This window comes from Macrobrachium rosenbergii, chromosome 46 (genome assembly GCF_040412425.1).
Source record: "Macrobrachium rosenbergii isolate ZJJX-2024 chromosome 46, ASM4041242v1, whole genome shotgun sequence".
Taxonomy (NCBI): domain Eukaryota; kingdom Metazoa; phylum Arthropoda; class Malacostraca; order Decapoda; family Palaemonidae; genus Macrobrachium; species Macrobrachium rosenbergii.
Window position 1 is genome coordinate 20,126,315 of NC_089786.1, and position 20,000 is coordinate 20,146,314.

General features: G+C 35.4%; 1 protein-coding gene across 15 annotated transcripts in view; it reads right to left on the reverse strand.

Annotated features, from left to right (window-relative positions):
* The window catches only part of Sep4 (septin 4), a 169,082-nt gene that overhangs the window by 75,988 nt on the left and 73,094 nt on the right, over nt 1–20,000 (reverse strand). For 8 of the 15 annotated variants that reach the window (XM_067089645.1, XM_067089636.1, XM_067089633.1 and 5 more), the window contains exon 3: nt 3,709–3,732. The exons of the other annotated variants lie outside the window; for them this stretch is intronic. In XM_067089645.1, coding sequence (XP_066945746.1) covers nt 3,709–3,732 — 24 coding nt within the window. The remainder of the gene's footprint in view (nt 1–3,708; nt 3,733–20,000) is intronic. 15 annotated transcript variants of the gene reach the window in all.

The following is a 20,000-nucleotide window of genomic DNA, read 5'->3' on the forward strand; positions in this document are numbered from 1 at the left end:
GAACAACTAGTGAATGTGAGAAGATTTGCAGGATTTCAGCATCCACATTCTGTCGAGGTGTCATGTTGTGACACTGCCAGTTAACAGATGTGTTTCATCTCTTTCCTTGCGAATTTAGAAATGGTCTCCCGGGCATAATTTTGGATGGATGCCTATGGACATGATTTCAGGGGAGGTTGCAGTACTACTTCAAGAGCTTTGCACCTCTGCCTTAATGTTTTTAATTGTACTGCTACTGTTGCTCGCGAAGATATTTTGTTCCTTCAACTTTATCTGTTTTTCCATTTTCTTCTCTTCTCTTTTTCACATCAGAGAAATTGATTCGATGCTGCTTTCTTGGCAATGTCATAGTTTTTCAGGTTTCTATACGAACTTCTTTTCATTCTGAATTATAATAATTAATAATAATAATAAAGTACTTTAAGGCTTCCCTATGAGTAGATTTTTGTAGCAAGGACAGGCCGCTGAACACGGCAGTGGCGTGTGAATACGGTTGACTTCAGTGCTATTTAATGGCCAGAATGCGACCTTACGGGGAGACACGCCCTCTCCCTCTCTTCTGATGGGTCCAGGTGTTGTGTCAAACTTGCCTTCCTTGTAAGGACGATTGCTGTTTCTTTATCATCCGTCCTTGTCTTCACATGTACAATACATACACAAGTCCATATCAATGCAAGGAAATATAAGACATACATACACAAGATTATATATATATATATAGTATATATATATATATATATATATATATATATATATATATATATATATATATATTTGTGTGTGTGTGTAACCTTCAACTACGTTTCGGTGGTTAACAGTTTGATGTGGCAATGGTTGTTGTTTTGTTTGTCTCGGGAGAAATAATATATCTGACATTTGATACACGAGTGTACGTGTATGCATATATATGTATGTATATATACGTATGTATACATATATATTTATATATATGCATATATTATATACATATCAGACATCAAAATAAGTATTACAAATTTGCATCAAGTCAAAATGTTCTGTTATGGAGAGAGAGAGAGAGAGAGAGAGAGAGAGAGAGAGAGAGAGAGAGAGAGAGAATCTAGGGTATATCATGTAGCCTAGTTTAGATTTCACCTACAGTCCGCTAGGCACGTCAACGCCCACATATTAACTATACATCCAGGGCGTCAGTGATATGGTTTTGATACTCTCTCTCTCTCTCTCTCTCTCTCTCTCTCTCTCTCTCTCTCTCTCTCTAATAATATGTCTGCTATCATTATTTTAACATTTCTGCCTATATCTCTCTCACCCTCACTATTTCTCTCTCTTTCCAAAACCCACTTGAAGGAACAAATGTCGAAAGAGCAGTGATATAAAAAGACGCTGACACTGACAATACAAGGATAATACTAAGTGCGTGTCCTTGACATTCTTAGCTACGACGGTGCGTTGTCGGTGATGACCGCCAGTGTGAGGGAAAAACAACGGAAGCCGAATATCAAAGGAAAGCGAATGTAGTTAAGAAGTATAATGAGGAAAAATATCTGTACGTGAACTCATAACCATTTCCTTTGACGTATGACATCAGCTTACTATCATTAATTCACCTCTTTATAAAACTGATTTAAACTGTAGCTAGAGAGGACAATAATCCGCCTAAAAAGTCCCTTTGCAGAAAATATTACAATAATACAAGAAGACAAACAGCTTGCGTTTAGCTACATCCGCTTACAAGAAGAAAAATATTGACTGAATATTGAACAGAACTGCACAGAGAAGACCCAGAGGCTAAAACTAATGGAAAGGGGACGACATTAAACAGAGAACCAGGGAAAATCGCGACTGATCACCAAAGCTCCAAAGGAGCCGATGTCACGAGTACCTCCCCGACAAGAAATCCACCTGGGGGATCTGGGGAACCTGAGAGTCCCTTCGTGCTTTATTCGATACCGTCTTCTTCATCCTGAGAGAGAGAGAGAGAGAGAGAGAGAGAGAGAGAGAGAGAGAGAGAGAGAGAGAGAGCCTGAACTTTATTATGGATAAGTATATAATAACTGACATGTATGTATGTATATATATATATATATATATATATATATATATATATATATATATATATATATATATATATATATATGTATATATATATACATATATATACACACACACATATATATATATAATAACAATCATACGTTTTTCCTATCACAAGGGTGATTTATCTGTAAATACAGCTTCCACAGCATTAATTTCTTAACATACCTAAGCAGAAAGTTCATCAGCAGCCCATCGGACCACCCTACACACACTGCACCTCCCTTAGTGCAAAGACCCTCCCGTTCCAATATTTCCTCCACCACAACTAACCAGCAGATTCTTAATCTTCCTCTCCTACTTCCTCCTAAAACTTCCAAATTGTAAATACTTTCCAGAAACCTTTCTCTCTACAAGCTGAACCTTCACAAAATACTTTACTCAATCTTTTTATCTATATTTCTCACCCTTTAACTTATCTTACTCTGTATAAAACTATGCAAACAATTCATTTCAACAGCTTCAATATTCTTCTTTGATATTCATGTAATGTCCGCATTTCAGTTTTCAAGAGGAGAGGTGGCTTAACAACCCCTTCTTACATCCCAGCTTTTCCTTGTTCCACCTCTACTGTGATTCACCCATTATACTCCCAAATACTTATACAAATCAACTACTTTCTTTCAAGTTTCGTCCATCATGGGTATCGACAATCACTGCTCCATCTTCGTGGCCTTCATTCACCCTCTAGCTAAGGGTAGCTTTCACCCTCATCCACTTACAAAACACTTCCAGTTTGTCTCCAGTCTCTACTGCCTTCCTTTACCATTACCAATTAATTTTGTATGCAAACACCAACAGCCCATTCACACTGGCCCTTCTCATTCCACAGAATTGCACTGACATCTCCTGCCATTTCACTGGCTTCTCTCATCAACCCTTACATGAGAAAATTGAAGAGCCATGAAGACAGAGCATATTTTTTCTAGGACCCTGTAATACACCAACCAGTCACTTTCCTATCTACATAATCAACACACGCGTTGCTTTTATCATGAAGACGTCTAATTGCTCTCTTTGAATTATTTTCTACTTCATGCATCTTCATCTTCCCCCCTCACTGCATATCTTTCAATAATTTCCTCATGAGATTATCATAGTTTCACATATATTACAATAAGTTGTTTTCAGTTCCTCCCAAGCTTTTCACACACGTTCATAATGTAACTTGTTTTAGACCTTCTCTTTGCCGTTTAATCCCACTGTGCTTTCCCTCTCAATCCTTCTCTCATCTGCTTGAATTTCTCAATGACACTTTTACCATCCACCTTCAAGGGATACTTAATAATGTTATGTCCTTATTATTTATTCCACTCACCTCTATAATTACTTTGTTATTCAAAAGACCAATACTTAATCCTTTTAACAACCTCTTTGGAACCTTTCCCTAATCCAGGCATAATAATCTTATAAACTTTTCTTGACCTATCACCACCAAATCACACCAATTTACTTACTATTCTGTCGACGTCTGGTGCCCTTTTATTTTCCAACCTGTTAGTTATTAATCTTCTTCACATCCTCACCAATCAGTCACATATATTTTCCATGCAAGGCTCTCCCGATCCACTCCAGCACTATTCAGACCGACCTCAATTATATCACCCATATTCAACAATTCTTGCAAATACTTACTCCGTTCTCACGAGACTGCGTTCCCTGCAAAGAAAATTTAGTTTATTTGCATCTTTTATTTCAATAAACATTTACTAATTAACCTTTCCTACTGCCTTTTATTCCCTTCAATTCCCCTTTTTGTCCCAAAAGGACTGTCACAGATATACCATAAAATTTTCAATAAATTCCACCCTTTTCACTCTCTTTGTACAAGATATGATTACTGCTTTTTGCTTCCGAAAAATCTTTTATTTAGTCACCACACCATTAATTGCATTCCATTATTCTATGAAGCAACAACAACTTATATCCCTACTTGCATAGTGACTTACCCTTGAACTCTGCGTGAACCCTTCTGCATTGGTGTCGTTAACCCTATAAAAAAAAAATTATAGTCTATTTTCCTTTCATCCTTTCCTTTCCTTACATGCCGATTTTACTTCTTTCTTATTAACCCTTTGACAGAAGTTCTCCAAAAGGACATTTGGATATGAAGGCTTCCCACACAGTAAGTTTATGAAAGCATGACGTGAACTAAATCACCAAAAAATTTCCCTTACTGAATTAAACACTTATAGCATCCCTCTGAGTCCTTCCTTTCCATAAAAACTGGTTTCTTTCTCCACTTTTGCTTCATCAGGGTAATGATCAGGTATACCTCACACCACTCTCCTTTCCAAAATCACAGCGATCAAAATGCTCTTCCATCTAATATGAACTAACAAATGATCGAAAGCTCTCGCTTTTTTTTTTTTTAACTATTTTCTCTTTCAAATAAATCAGTGAATAGTGATCTTTAAAAACCACGTTTCGCAACAACCGAGTCTCTCTACTCTCATTTACTGAGATGTTCCATACCTACCAGCTACGTTTTGTCTTTCAGTATCACCCAGCACAACCAACCATTGTCGTTCTCCAAAGCAATCGAGGCAAAGATTTAGTCTCATCAAGACACTAGTGTGACAAGACGACATCCGCACAAATATAATAAAGGAAATCCTGCACTATGTAGCTTTCTGTGATATAATTCATGTTTGCAACAAAATAAGCTTCCATTTTTAAAAACCGGATGTTTAACCGTAGGGTAGCCTTCATGTGTTCACAGTAAATTCCACACAACAATTTAAGGCGATTTCCCTTCCTGACACATTTCAATAACACTGGTAGTTAGTAGAAATAAGGGAAAAATAACTTAGTGATGATAAATGAAAAACTGGCCATGAGTAAAGTAAAACTCATACACTATAATCGTCCACCGTCAGAGTCAAAACTGTTCTCATCTTATAACGTTCAGCTCTACACGATCATTAATTATTCCTTATCAAGGCGAGCTCTCTTCTAATTTGAACTGAAGTGGGTTCATGGTGCTTCGCTAACGGGCCTCGACTCAATACCAGAAAACTTATTCCAGTCCTTCTCATTTATCAAAAGAAAACAATGAATAAAAGCAAACTGAGTTCATGATCATTTCAAAGAGATTCTCATTAATGTTGGCCGTACGCTAATTGAGCCAAAAAACAAACAAAGAACTCTTTAAACGTTGCCATTACTGAATCACAACATTTGCAGGGCTTATCAGACAAGTAAACATAATCAACGATGAACTTGAGATGCAAATAGCAATAGGAAAGAGCTTAAAATAACAATCATCTGTTCGTTACAATGAAAAGACATACTCGCTGATAACTGTCCCCTTTCTTTGGACCTTGGGTAACTGCATAACTGTATGCATAAATTTCTCTCTGAACTATATAATTACGAAAACAAGCCAGTCCACTTCCCGGGTGCAAATTATTGACATATATGCTAGTATTACACCAACCAAGGTTTTTTTTGCCATGCCCCTAGATTAGGTTAGGATAGGTTAGGTTGGGTTAGATTAGGTTAGAATAGATAAGTGAAGAGTAATTTGGGTGTAGGAAACACAATGAGATTATTTTCAAAAAATTATATGGTAAGCTTTTAAGAAATGGTGTCCCGCTTTTTTTCAGGGAAAGGCCCCGTACTCGGTTACATCTTGGGAAAATGCTTCCCGGATACTAACACTACCTCAAAATACAAGTATCACTTCATGTTATTAAAATCGTTTCTATTAGCTGTCTGAGTTGTGTAGCCTGGTGGGTGACTTATCGCGAAGAGTAAAAATATCTGGTCGGATATCACAAACACATCCACGTCTGCAAACGTTCATTACTCTCAAGCATTTATTTTGAGATCATTAAGTTGTTGTCAATCATTTTCGGTAAGGATTTTTGTGTATGCATATATATTTAGCTTTTAAACCATTCATTAATGTCTCATAAGTAAAAGAATGTAATTACGTACATATTGTCATTAACTGGATGTCCTTTTAATATAAATCAATACGTGTGCAACATATTTACATTTTGTTCACGTATATATATATATATATATATATATATATATATATATATATATATATATGTGTGTGTGTGTGTGTGTGTGTGTGTGTGTGTGTATGTGTGTGTGTGAGAGAGAGTGAGAGAGTGTGTGCCTGTGTGTGTGTGAGCACGCGTTTGCATGAGTGTATTCTTAACGCTACTATCCTAGAGGGCACCATGTACCCTTGCCACTTCTTCCGGGCATTGCCTTATGAGGCTTCGGCGGCTTCCTTATTTGCTTCGGTCAAGACCCTACCATCAGAGAGAAGGCAACAAAGTGCTATTCTTCATACCGCATTTTCAATGTAAAATACACAGCGCTAGCTGTTTTACGCTGGCGGACATTATTTGGGACTCCGGCGTTTTTTGTTGCAGGCAGACAGATTATGAGCACAAACTGATAAAACACACGCGCATGCACGCACACACACACACGCACATACTACTGTACATATAGCCTATATATTCACAAATATTAAACTACAAATATCGTTTGGCTTAATGGTTAAAATGTCACTGTACGTCATCGTTTCCCAAGTCGGTAGTCCAAATCCCACTGGTGACGAAGCGCTCATCAATTGGATGTATGTTATTCTCGAGGTAAAATGAACTGGATATTAAACGACCTTTGTAATATACTGTAATATTTGTGAATAAAAACATGACTTGGTGCATGTGACAAAACCTTCAAATATATATATATATATATATATATATATATATATATATATATATATATATATATATATATATATATATATATATATATATATATATATATATATATATATATATATATATATATATACATTATATATAGTATGTAAATGTGTGTATATATATATATATATATATATATATATATATATATATATATATATATATATATATATATATTTATTTTTTTGAATTATAAGCTTTAGGCTTTAAAAGCCAAGCACTGGGGGAATAAAGCCCTTCAGCGATTTTCGTTTAAAGTCGCTTAAAATTCAGAATATAAATCTGAGTTTTCCCTTTCGAGCTAATGGGACCTGGCTTTGCAGGGCTTGTGGCAAATTGGTTGTCTTCCAACATTATTTCTTTACATCCCGGTTCACTTTGCCGGAGGATTGTTAAAATCTTTTCTCTGTGTTTTCAATTTAGTTATTTACGATCAGCTCCGTAAGATTTGCCGTGGATTTCTCGCTGCTGATTTTTTTTCATGCCATTACCCGTTGCTCGAATATCTTTAACACCGAATTGAAATGATGAAATTCGAAAAATTGATAACTGAAGAAATATTCAGTGTACGGGCATAATATTGATAATTTTATATATATATATATATGTGTGTGTGTGTGTGTGTGTGTATAAAACTTTTACTTTCTTCAATTTCCTGAATAATGAACGACTGGACAGATGTAGATTCCCTGTAGATGGTGCAACACAACCAAAGACCTATTTTGATAAACAGCAGAAGAAACAATGACTTCCTTCGGATTTTCACCGACAAAGATTGTTTGAGACCGGAGTACAGCACATGGTACTCCGATATTCTCATTTCCTGTTGTGTTGCTGTTAGCAAAGTTCTGTCTTCCAAATTCTGAAGTAAAGAGTTCTCATCAGAACAGTGACATGAATCATATGAATCGACAATGAGTGTAGTTTTACCACCCAATGAAAGTACCTAGATATCTGAAAAGTTATTAGCGTCTTATTCGCAAGACTGAATTCAAGAAACAAGGCACCAGCTACCATAGCATTGGTTTCTTTTAAAAGTGTATGCTAAACAGCCCCAATAGGTAACGAACAATTAAGACCATTGCTGTACGGTAAATATGCCACAATTCTCCTTGCGAGAAGGGAAAACTCATAAAATATTCTGCTGAACTCATCTGTGAATAGAGTGCAAGTTTGTCGAAACAAATTATACTATACAAAATAAATGTGCGTAGAGATTTGAAATGCAGTAATTATAACAACAACAAGAACAGCTGCTACCGTTAACGTTGAGATACAGTTCATATTAAAAATTTTTTTAATTACAAATACAACATTTTCAAAATACATTTTCTTTATCTTTACCTTCCCAAGTAAGCCTTGTGGTAGTCTTCTTTGTCTCTTCGACCTCATAAGCTCTGGTGGGTGGTTTGGTCAAGACTCAGATGGCATGTCACCACACGCATTCAATTTTGTTTCTTTGTTTGTTTGTATACTTTACCTTCTTAACCACTGCCACTCTGGAATTTTCACAAAATGAATGCCAAGTAATTGCCAAAGCATCTTTCTTAATTGCCACCAATCTAGAAGAATCGAATTTAGGAAGAAGACCGTAATCATTACAGAGCAATATGAAATCTTCTAAATTCTGCTCCCAAACTAAGCCATTGTCCCCAATCTCCTGGTTACCTACCATTTGCTCGTATTCCATATTTTTATGCTACCAGTAATCTCTAACATAATGTCCCCAGTGACTACCGTCTGTCCAGCAAACTCCATCTTTGATGAATGTCTCTAATTCCTGTCCGTATGTTAACAGAAACTGGCACAGTGCACGCTTCTGAGACAGTCAGCCAACTTTCTTCAATTTCTGGGCCCTTTCACTGCCTGCCTAAATGTTTTCTTAGCATTTTTATCTTGCTCATTGCTACTGAGTTTATATGGAAGGTTAAAGAGTATGTTATCCCATTTGGTGCCATAAATACTTCAGGTTCTTCTGCAATAATCTACCCATTTTCTGACATCAATTCTGTGCAGATTTATGTTAAGAAAAAATGTCGCATGGTGTCACTAGCATGATCTGCAATTATAGATTTAATGTCCTCAGGTAATCTGGAGTTTTTGACCACCCATACAGCAATTAAGAATGTTGAAATTTAAAATTTTGCCTGCTACAGGAGCAATAAAATGACTGCTGGTGGCCTCTTGCGAAGCTATTCTTCTGCCATTTAGAGGTATTTCCTTCTTCGAGGTACCTGTAGCAGGCAAAATTTTAAATTTCAACACACTTAATTACTGTATGGGTGGTCAAAACTCCAAATTACCTGAGGACATGAAATCTATAATTGCAGATCATGCTAGTGACACCATGTGACATTTTTTCCTAACATAAATTTGCACAGAACTGATGTCAGAAAATGGGCAGTAGAATCTAAGATCACTGCGTTAGAGTTCCAAGCGATTGCCTCTTCCCCTGAGCAGTAATGCTAAAGTAGCATAGCTTACTGTTACCAGCCAGCGATAAACATAGCAGAGCGTATATGAATAATCTGATATCAACTATAAGACCTGGTTGTCATTTATGAACCCATTATTCAAAAAATGAAAAGACTCAGTTTTAAAATCTCTTCAAATATCTTGAATTTCGTGCCTTCATTACTTCTTGCATATCAGTAATATTATTAACCCATTTAAAAGTGATTTTAGTCACCAAATAACTGATACCTGTGTGACATTTACGATTTTTTTTAAATACCTTGTTTCACTCTAACCGTAATACCAGCTGCCATTCACACATACGAATAAACTGGAAATAACGCCTAGATGTCATTTGCTTGTAATTTTAGATAACCAGACTGATCACTGGCCATAATACCTGGATGTCATTTGTGCATCCCCTTTAATAACATGCACATAACGCTATCCAATGACACCTAGATCTTATGCTGCCTACTTAAAAGGAATCTGCGTCAATCACTACCTAATAGGCTAAGCAACTATGATTCCACTTAAATGTTAGATTTTCTAGTTCCAGGAATAAATTACAAAAAATTCAAACGTTGCATATGTTAAGTTTTCTTCTTCATCTTACCGACAATGTTTCCTCCTCCACTGAAAGGCATTAGCCTATATTCAGTCATGACAGCATATTTAAAATCTTTTCAAACGGCAGCCACGTAATTACGGGAAATTTAAGCAGCTGTTGAAGACCCAACATACCTCGGATACAAGAAGGCCATTTAAGAAAACTTTACAATAAGACAGGGAAGCCATGAATGAAAGTGAACCTCTACCAATCCTAAACTTTTCCACCTGTCTCTTTATGAATCACCTTGATGTCCACCTCTGTGGCGAGAGCCAAAAGCAAAATCAACAGACAAAGCTATTGACCACCGGCCTCAGCCCAACTGCAACCAATTCTTCTCTCCCGGCCCACCTCCTATTCTTCCTCCCTCTTTCTCTTCCTTGTCCAAGCTCGTGATCTGTACTTCAGATGTCAGTAGAGCCACTTGAAGGAGCCGAGATTCACTCACAGCCAACAGCAAACTTGGCCCGCTCGAGTGGTTGCTATGCTGTGTTGAACCTGCTGTAAAAGGACAGCGCCCAAGAAGGATCGACCACCTCAGGGCACCCACACATACACACACACACACACAAACAAGCACAACAACAACAGCAACTCCGCACGTCCTGGACATCCTAGCGTCCGCCCTTACGCGAAAGTAGATATCCGTATTCTATTCTGCCGCTTACGGACTTTTCTTACGCAGTATGAAATGTATTTTACAGAGACCTCAGACGTCTTGAAACTTTTTCTTTTCACTCACACACACACACACACACAAACACATATATATATATGTGTGTGTGGATGTATGTATATACACATATATGTGTGCGTATTTACAAAAAAATATGTACACTTTAATATTTACAAAAATCTTTATTCATTTCCTCTCTCTCTCTCTCTCTCTCTCTCTCTCTCTCTCTCTCTCTCTCTCTCTCAAATATAGTCATAAACAACAGAAATTTATTTCGTTGTACTTTCAGTAAATAGGGAAAAAAGTGACTCAATCGTTACTACATGCAAGTACAAACACACAACACACACACAAACGCAAAAAGAAGAAGAAATTCCCTTTGAAGTGGTCACACTAATTTTTCCTCTCCCAAACTCTCCAACACAGATATGACAGATTGAATGATTTTAAACCACAAAATGATATCATAAACACCAAAAGTAAAAAAAATTGTACTACTCTAAAAAATTCTCACGTAATAATATTTATACGATCAATACATACTTGAAAATGCTCCCTAGATTTAAAAATAATAGGACAGCTTAAAAATATTGATAAAGAGAATGAGACAGAAAAAGAAATTATTTCATCCGTAGCGTCCCAAGGAGACGGGAAAGAGTGTCCTCTTCCAGTTCCCTAGGCGCGAGGGAGTACATCTCGTCATCCAGGCATCTTTCACGTCCCCAGGAGAGACAAATGAAGCCGCACAATATAATATTTCTTTCCTTTCGATTTTGCCAGATTTCGAGATTGAAATATTATTATTATTATTATTATTATTATTATTATTATTATTATTATTATTATTATTATTCAGAAGATGAAACCCGTTCATACGGAACACGCCCACAGGGGCCATTGACTTGAAATTCAAGCTTCCAAAGAATGTGGTGTTCATTAGAAAGAAGTAAGAAGAGGTAAAAGGCAATCCAGAGAGAAGAGATCCCACTTATCAAAAAAGAAAAAATTACATTAATAAATTAATAAACAGATAAGAAAATGTATTAAAATGCAGGGAAAATAGTATTAGAGCAGTAATGCACCGCATCTTCGCTTGAACTTCTAGAGTTCCAGTTGCACACCCTCTGGGAGGCTGTTCTACAGTCCAGCGGTGTGATGAATAAAGGACCTCTGGAACTGAGAAGTTCGACAGCGAGGCATATTTACTGGATATTGGTGCTGCTGTTCAACGAATTTGGTTGCTCTCGGCAGGAAAAGGGAATATGGATCAATTGCGAATGTGAAAGTTCCTGTTGAAACACAACTTATGAAAAAGTGACAAACAAGAGACTATCCGTCAATGGTCCAAGTCATAACTGCTAATATTAGGAAACAGAAGACTACCACGACGGACCACTCCATCTAAAAGAGATAAATCTCTGGCAGAAGCAGGCAACCACACCGGAGAACAGTATTCAAGCACAGGAAGCACAAATGACCTGAAACAGGTTGCACTGATTTTATCACTGTTATAAATGTATGAGGCCTTATACGGACAATACCTAACTTTCATGCGGCATTTGCTGACACTTTCATTAGATGTTCAAAAGTAAGATGTGAGTTAAAAGTTACACCTAGAATAGTTAAAAGTTCAGAATCATTCAGCAAAGTTCCATCCACCTGAAGGGGAGGATGGGGTGGGAAATCTGTACGAGATCTGCTAATCAATAGTGTTTTCGTTTTACCCGAGTTCAGTGTTCAGAATCCACCAGAATTTGGGAATGGTACCAAGGCCAAAAAGAGTGTTACGTATCTCTTTTATTGCATACATACGTACATACATTCATACATACATACATACATACAAAAGTCATACATACACATGTACATTCACAGACATAATACAATATATATATATATATATATATATATATATATATATATATATATATATATATATATATATATATATATTTGTCAAAGGGTAAAATTATAAAATGATTAAATATAATTTTCTATGCATGAAAAGGAAACTGCTCATTGCAACAAGCATCTAATCCTTTACGTTAGTTGTACTGTACCAATGTCATCATCAGAATTAATATTAAGAAGTAAAAACATTTGCCTCGGGATATCAAGGCATCTTAAAGGTGGCTGGCTGAAATCATGGACCCCAAAACTAAAATGAGAAATTCAGTCCGACAGAGCCCTCCCTCCCTCCCCGCCCCTAACACCGCCACCCCGACACTCGACCGCACCCAAATAAAAGGACTTCAGAAGATCTTAAATCATTATTTGAGTTGTGGAATCCTGCAATGTTTAGCCAAGTAAGAACATCGCCATCAAGGCACGAAGGGTACACAGATAACAAGAGGACTCAAATTCCAATAGAGCCACTCAAGAAATGAACAGAGGAAAAGTCAGTGAGGTCAAATCAAATTCTTCAGAGGCGCAGGTGACTGAGCATCCCAACTGAACACTCAAAGGTACAAAAAAGGAAACAAGGAAATACCAAGAAAGATAGAAAGTTCTGATAACAAACAATTGAACGGACAGGAAGGCAATCAATTGCAATAAGAACTTTACTGATTTTTACTTAAAAAGACACAATGGAATTTCCATAAAAGACGTAAAGAGACAAAGGTAGGGAATTGCACTAAAAGTGTAAATGGAAGCAAGATGAAAGTTGAAGGGCAACTAAGTGTTCACGGACCATGAAAGGAGGAAAGAAATTTCTATCGAAAATGGGTGAAGGGAAAACGAGGTCATTCCAAGAAAAAAATGAGAGATGAAGGAATGGTGAAAATTCCAACGAGGCATTACAGTGAACAAAGGTGCACGACAGCAGCTCAAGATTTCGTATTACAGTAATTGCATGAATTGCTGAGTCATTGAAGTGAGGTGAAACCTGAGAAGTATATAGTAATAAGGAGCAATGATATTCTAAAATAGAGAAAGGTCACTTAAGGAACAATAAACTGGAAACAATAGAATTAGATTGCTTCCGGTCACAGTTGTACAACAGTAAGCAATAAGCCAAGAAATACCATTAAAAGGACGCAGCTGTATACACACACACACACACACAAATGTTATATATATATATATATATATATATATATATATATATATATATATATATATATATATATATATATATATATATATATATATATATATATATATATGTATATATATGAATATATATATATGTATATATATATGTATATAAATATATATATATATATATATATATATATATATATATATATATATATATATATATATATATATATATATATATATATATATATATATATATATATATATATATATATATATATATATATATATATATGAAACAGTGTTGCTTCAAGAAATTTTGAAATTTTATGGCGTATATTTTGCTCTTTTAACAATACTATGCGATTTTAGGCTCAGATAACATAAGCGCTTTAGTTCCGTCAGTTTTATTAAAGGAAAAAACCAAGCCATTGTGAAAGGCATTCTTTATCCGAATTAACGTTATCAGTTCAGCCTCTGGTCATCAGAGCGAAGTTCAAACTGACATTTTGTTTCAATACAGCTGCCTCCTTTTAATGACGTTTCTTGGCTTTGCATACTGTTATACAACTGTGACCGGAAGCAGCTTAATTCTCATGTTTCCGGCTTAATTAATGTCCCTTTAAGTGACCTTTGCCTATTTTGACACATCGCTCCTCTTCAGTTCTGTACTTCTCACTTTTCACCTTAATTCATATATATATATATATATATATATATATATATATATATATATATATATATATATATATATATATATATATATAATGTATATATATATATATATAAATACAATACACATTATATTATATATATATATATATATATATATATATATATATATATATATATATATATATATGTATATGTATATATGTATAATGCGTGTGTTATAGTTTGTGCATGTGCACGCGCGTATGTCTATTTGTATTCTGCAAAGTTTTTTTAAACAACGATACGTAATATGCAATTTTTCCACACACCATTTAACTGAATATTTTTAGTAATGGAAGATCTATTTTTTCAATGTTAACATAATGTACCGCCCTAGAGATGAATAAAATAATATGTTCGCAAAATTGTCCTTCACTCAAAGCATATTCTTTTAGCTATATCAACATCAAGTCTCAAAAAGAATTACTAAAAATATTCAGTTAGACACACTAATGTTTGTTAAAGAATGATAAAACTTCATATTAGGCAGCATGGGTAATATCTTCTAAATGGTAACGCAAGTGAAAATAAAAACGAGACAATCAGCACTCGTAAACAATAAAAATCCCAAAAATTCTTTCCCAACATAAACAGCACGACAATTTCTACGCCAAACATAATATTATAATAGTCCTTTCTCAATCAAGTAAAGGAATATTGAATCGTGAAAAACCGAAGTATGTGACATTAGATAAGCTGAAGAGGTATATAAAAACCTCCATCGATTGAAAAAAAAAAACAAATACAATATGACCAGATAAATACAAATAAACCAATCTCAATTCCCTCACAATAGCCCACAAAAGTGAAGAAGTCCTTTGCCCATCGAAAAACATTGAATGCATTGGATACACATCAAAAAAGAAGGCATACAAGCTTGGAAAAAAAAAATCAGACCAGGAGACACGGGACAGTGACTCATCATGTTGTACGTAGTTCTGGTCATCAGAGCGCCCTTATTATTCTAAAAAAAGAAAAGAAAAACGTGGGATCTTTCCTAGATAGTGCCCCCCGAGGGTTTTAACCCGGTATGTATCCACCTTTGCGGCGTGTTTAGTACAAGCTCGTTGGGGATGACCGTAAAAACATAAACAAAAGACTGTAAATATCATAAACATAATGATCCCCAAGAAAATAACCAAAACCACTGGGGGTCACTATCTAGGAAAGATCCAAAATGTGAATCTATACCACACATGTTTGTTCAGAATACATTATCAACTGAGAGAGTTGATGTGTCACAATACAATCTCACGGGGAGTTTATACGTCTCGGACAGAAAAATGTTTTGATTTATTAATCACATGTTTCAGTGTGAGTGGGTCTCCTTCTTGAGGAACATCATGATGGAGAATTCTGGGATTTTTTTTTTTTTTTTTTTTTTTTGGCAGGGGGCCGGGGGAGGAGCGCTTATTATAACAACATATTCAACTGCTTAAAAGGGCAGGTGGATTTTGGATCGAAAATCCATTTCTCAGTGTGGTTAAACAGAAATAGCACAATCAATTTTTCGCAAAAACACAGCTGAATTCCTCGTAAAGATGATTTGTTGTTCAGTCTAAAGCTTCATTGTTTTTCTAAATGCTCGGTATTATCACAGTATGATGTCTACAGTACATGTCGTTACAATGTGAAAGGTCTATCCTGCCAAGAAATGACTTACCGGGATCTAGTTTCTTCTGGAGCTAAAACTATACAATATGTTTTTTTTTTCGGTTGATGCACGACCCTGTGTTGAAAGCTAATCAGTGTGCTATACTGTTGTTTGAAAACATATAATAGCACTAGCGGTTCCGGAAAAATTCCATGGGGCCCCCCACCAATTTTCATATATATATATATATATATATATATATATATATATATATATATATATATATATATATAATATATGTATGATATATATATATATATATATATATATATATATATATATATATATATATATATATATATATATATATATATATATATATATATATGTGTGTGTCGGTTCAGGCTAAAAACGCCAAATCAAAGTCCTTCAAAGGGCCCGTGCTTACCCCATATGAAAAATGGGAAAAAAGCACGTTAAACGGAGGTATAGATATATATATATATATATATATATATATATATATATATATATATATATATATATATATATATATATATATATATATATATATATATATATATATGTATGTGTGTGTGTGTGTGTGTGTGTGTGTGTATATATACATAATTATTATAATTTTTTTCAAAATTTTATTATTTCTACATTATATTTTTTATTTTTTCCGCTTTTATATTTGTCATTTATGTTATTATTATCTAAATCTTCAATATTATTATTTTGTCATTATTTTTCATGGGGGGGGGCACGTGCCCAGGTGCCCCCAACCCCCTGGATCCGCTAGTGAGCAATAGTAGAACAATAACATCAGCAGATGCTGTAACACTGGAAAATGTACGTCATTCAAAGCCTGCAAAGTTAATTGTAGAAATTACATTTAGAATTCAATCAAATAAACGTTTAAAAAGTCTTCCGGGCTTATTTTGTTACGAATTAAATAAAAAATTGAATGATCTCAACAGCATCTAAAATTGTATACATACTTGATAAATCAATGAAAAAGAATTTCATTCACGTACAGTGCATCTCAGATAGCCTACTTGAAATCAATAAGCTTATGCAGTATATCAATATCTTTAAGTTAACTGTCAAAAGCTTTTCTCATGTTAGTAAGGCAGATAAATAATGAGCTAGACTGAAATAGTATTTTCATCTTTTATTGTTTCTTATTGCTATATTTACCGCTCTTATCTTTATTTATATTATCATCCATAATTTTATTTAGTTACTGCATGGCGGAAAGGTTGAAATGAACTCGGACTATATAACCCATTGTAAAAAAGGGAAATGGCAGATGCTCTATTTAAATATTCAAGGCATTAGGACAAATGTTTTTGAACTTCACTGTATGAGACACTTGCTTCGGAATCAGTTCTGTGATGCAATGTCTCATCCAACCCAGCCTTCGACTAGCCTCGTTCCTGACCTCCTCAGCGCAGTATATAGCGGCTGGCTGTTAGATAAGATTTCCCATATTTCCCTAGACCAGTGGTTCTTGACCTTTTTTTGGCAGTGACCCAAAACCTTGTCCTAATTAACCATGGGGACCCATGACCTCATAAACATTTTCTTTTTATATAAATATAAAGAGAAAGTGTTACAGTGACAAATATTAAAGACAGAGATTTTTATTAATGCAAGTAGCACTTCTGCATAACAGTGATCGATGAGAAAGAAACAATACATTAACTAGCATAAAGAAAACCAAAATGCTTTCTCTAATAATAATAATTATAATGAGAATATTGGGGAAATAATAAGCCCATAAAGTTACAATCGTTGGGGACCCATTGAAATGGTTTGGCGACCAAACTCTGGGTTGCGACCCTGGACGTTTTGTGAATGCAATTGCCATGAAATGTGATGTTTTGAAATGTTCAGCGAATATTGGACGTTGCACGTTTTGGCTCCCATTGTGAACCGAATGGTAATTATTCTATTTCTTATTTCTTGTAAAAAAAAAAAAATACAGTAGGATTAACACAAACCCTTAACGCAAATATTTCTTTTGCTATCATCGATGACTTCCATACTAAACATAATTCTGGCTCAGTTCAAGCATTACCGATTTGAATAGCTGGTCTGATCAGATTTGTCAATATTCTTTAGGTCTGTAGTTGGTCAATGGGTCTACACAAATTTCCGGCAATGTATTGAATCTGGTGTAAACAGATGTTTCTGCTATAGTCAAAAATGAAGTCTGGGAGTTTATTGACACCTCTGACCATTGAGTCATACTGATGGACATCTTAGCAAATCAGTATATATCAGTTGTATTAAATATAAAGTTTTTTGGCCAAAATCTTGCACCAACTAGCATCGAACATAATGAGATTGTAGATATAAAAGTGCCTGATTTTATACTGACCCTCATCCAATCAAGATAAATCAAAATTTTCATCCTTAAAAAAATTATGCCAATCCACACGGTCCACCGACCTTACTTTGACGGTAATTATGACTTAGACCACCGTTAGAGAAATCCTATTTGGCCATTTTTCGTCAACTTCAATAGAGAACTTCCTCTATGAGTCTATAACTTTTGGCGTGTCGCCTCAAAAATTAGCGTTTGCTCTTAGTTCTACAGAACGTCAGCATTTATATTCTGTTCAGGTGTCGCGACGTCACGCTACTTAGAGTCTTTGATTCCTTGCACTGCAAAGCTGCAGAACACTCTTATCTACGGCTGTTGTCGATGCTGACGGCTCGTAAGCTCACGAAAGGCCGCAATGCCACTTTCAAGTGCCAAGTACCATTACCTCAACTTGTGTTTCTTAGCTTGACAACCGTTCATGCATGTAAGTGTTTTTGCTGATTTGCTAAGCTCTATTCACTTTGTTATTTTACTATTCTACTTGTTGCTTCGTTCATCTCTCCTTCGATAAATGGTTATTCTCTTCTGTAGTTGTTTATTAATAAGTTAGCCTATTGGTTGTTTTGGCTAGTTTCACATGAATGTCTGTTCATGTTGTATAATGATAATAAAAAATCTAATAATAGATAAAGCTGTGGCGGATCAACACAAGTAAAATATGCATGAATGAGAGGTAATGACCCGAGACAGGTAGACAGATAGATATGTAGACAGTGTGTGTGTGTGTATGTATGTATTTCACAGCGAGACTCATCCTAGATCTATTGTTACCCGTAAATTTCCATCGTGAGCTTTTCTTTTTAAAAAATAACGTTGATAAGTTTACTGGTATCATAAATGTAACAAAATAAGAAAATTGCAATTTTGATAAAACTGCACGGGTGTAAAGGTTGCGACATTCACGCATATATCTCCGAGCACAATTTAGAATCATAAATAGACAGATATAAAAGTATTTGCAGACACATATATATACAATGTATATGCATGTGTATTTAGATGGAGACAAAACGCAGATACTGAGCGGACAAATAAGAACAGCCCTCAAGAGTCCACCCCTGAACAAAAGTCAGCTTCAATGCAGATATAAGGATAGGGGCGAACCCACATGCACCCATGTGTATATATTGCACGTACATGGGTGTACATGAGACCCATGTGCATGTATGAACGTACATGGGCGTACATGAGCGGGAGAAAAGGATTCCAACGAAAAGAAGCCCTCGGAACAAACAAGAAGAAGAAGAGCGCGATTATCAGCCAAAGCGATGCAAAAACATCTTTCGCTGGTAACACAACACAGTAGTTAATTATGGCAGGATATTTTACATGGCTGACGCTGTGCACACAAGGTATCCACGTTTCAACAACAGTTTCTCTTTAATCGGATTCATGAGCTTTACAATGCCAGTCTCAGGGCCAGATGTGGCATCATGTTTATGCATGTAAGTGTGCCTCGGGTATGAAAAAGCGGACAGGCAGACATTCAGACAGACAGACGCGCAACCAGGAACGATGACATGAAGACAGGACAAAAAAGTAAAAAGTCAGAAGTACATGAAAATCCTTCTGTTATGAATGACAAAAGATAAGAGAGGACTCTGGTGACAACTCGCGTGATCGTTTTGCAAGATAATGGTTTAGAAAACGACCCAAAAATAAACAAGCAAACAAACAAAAAAACAGTACAGATGGACACAACT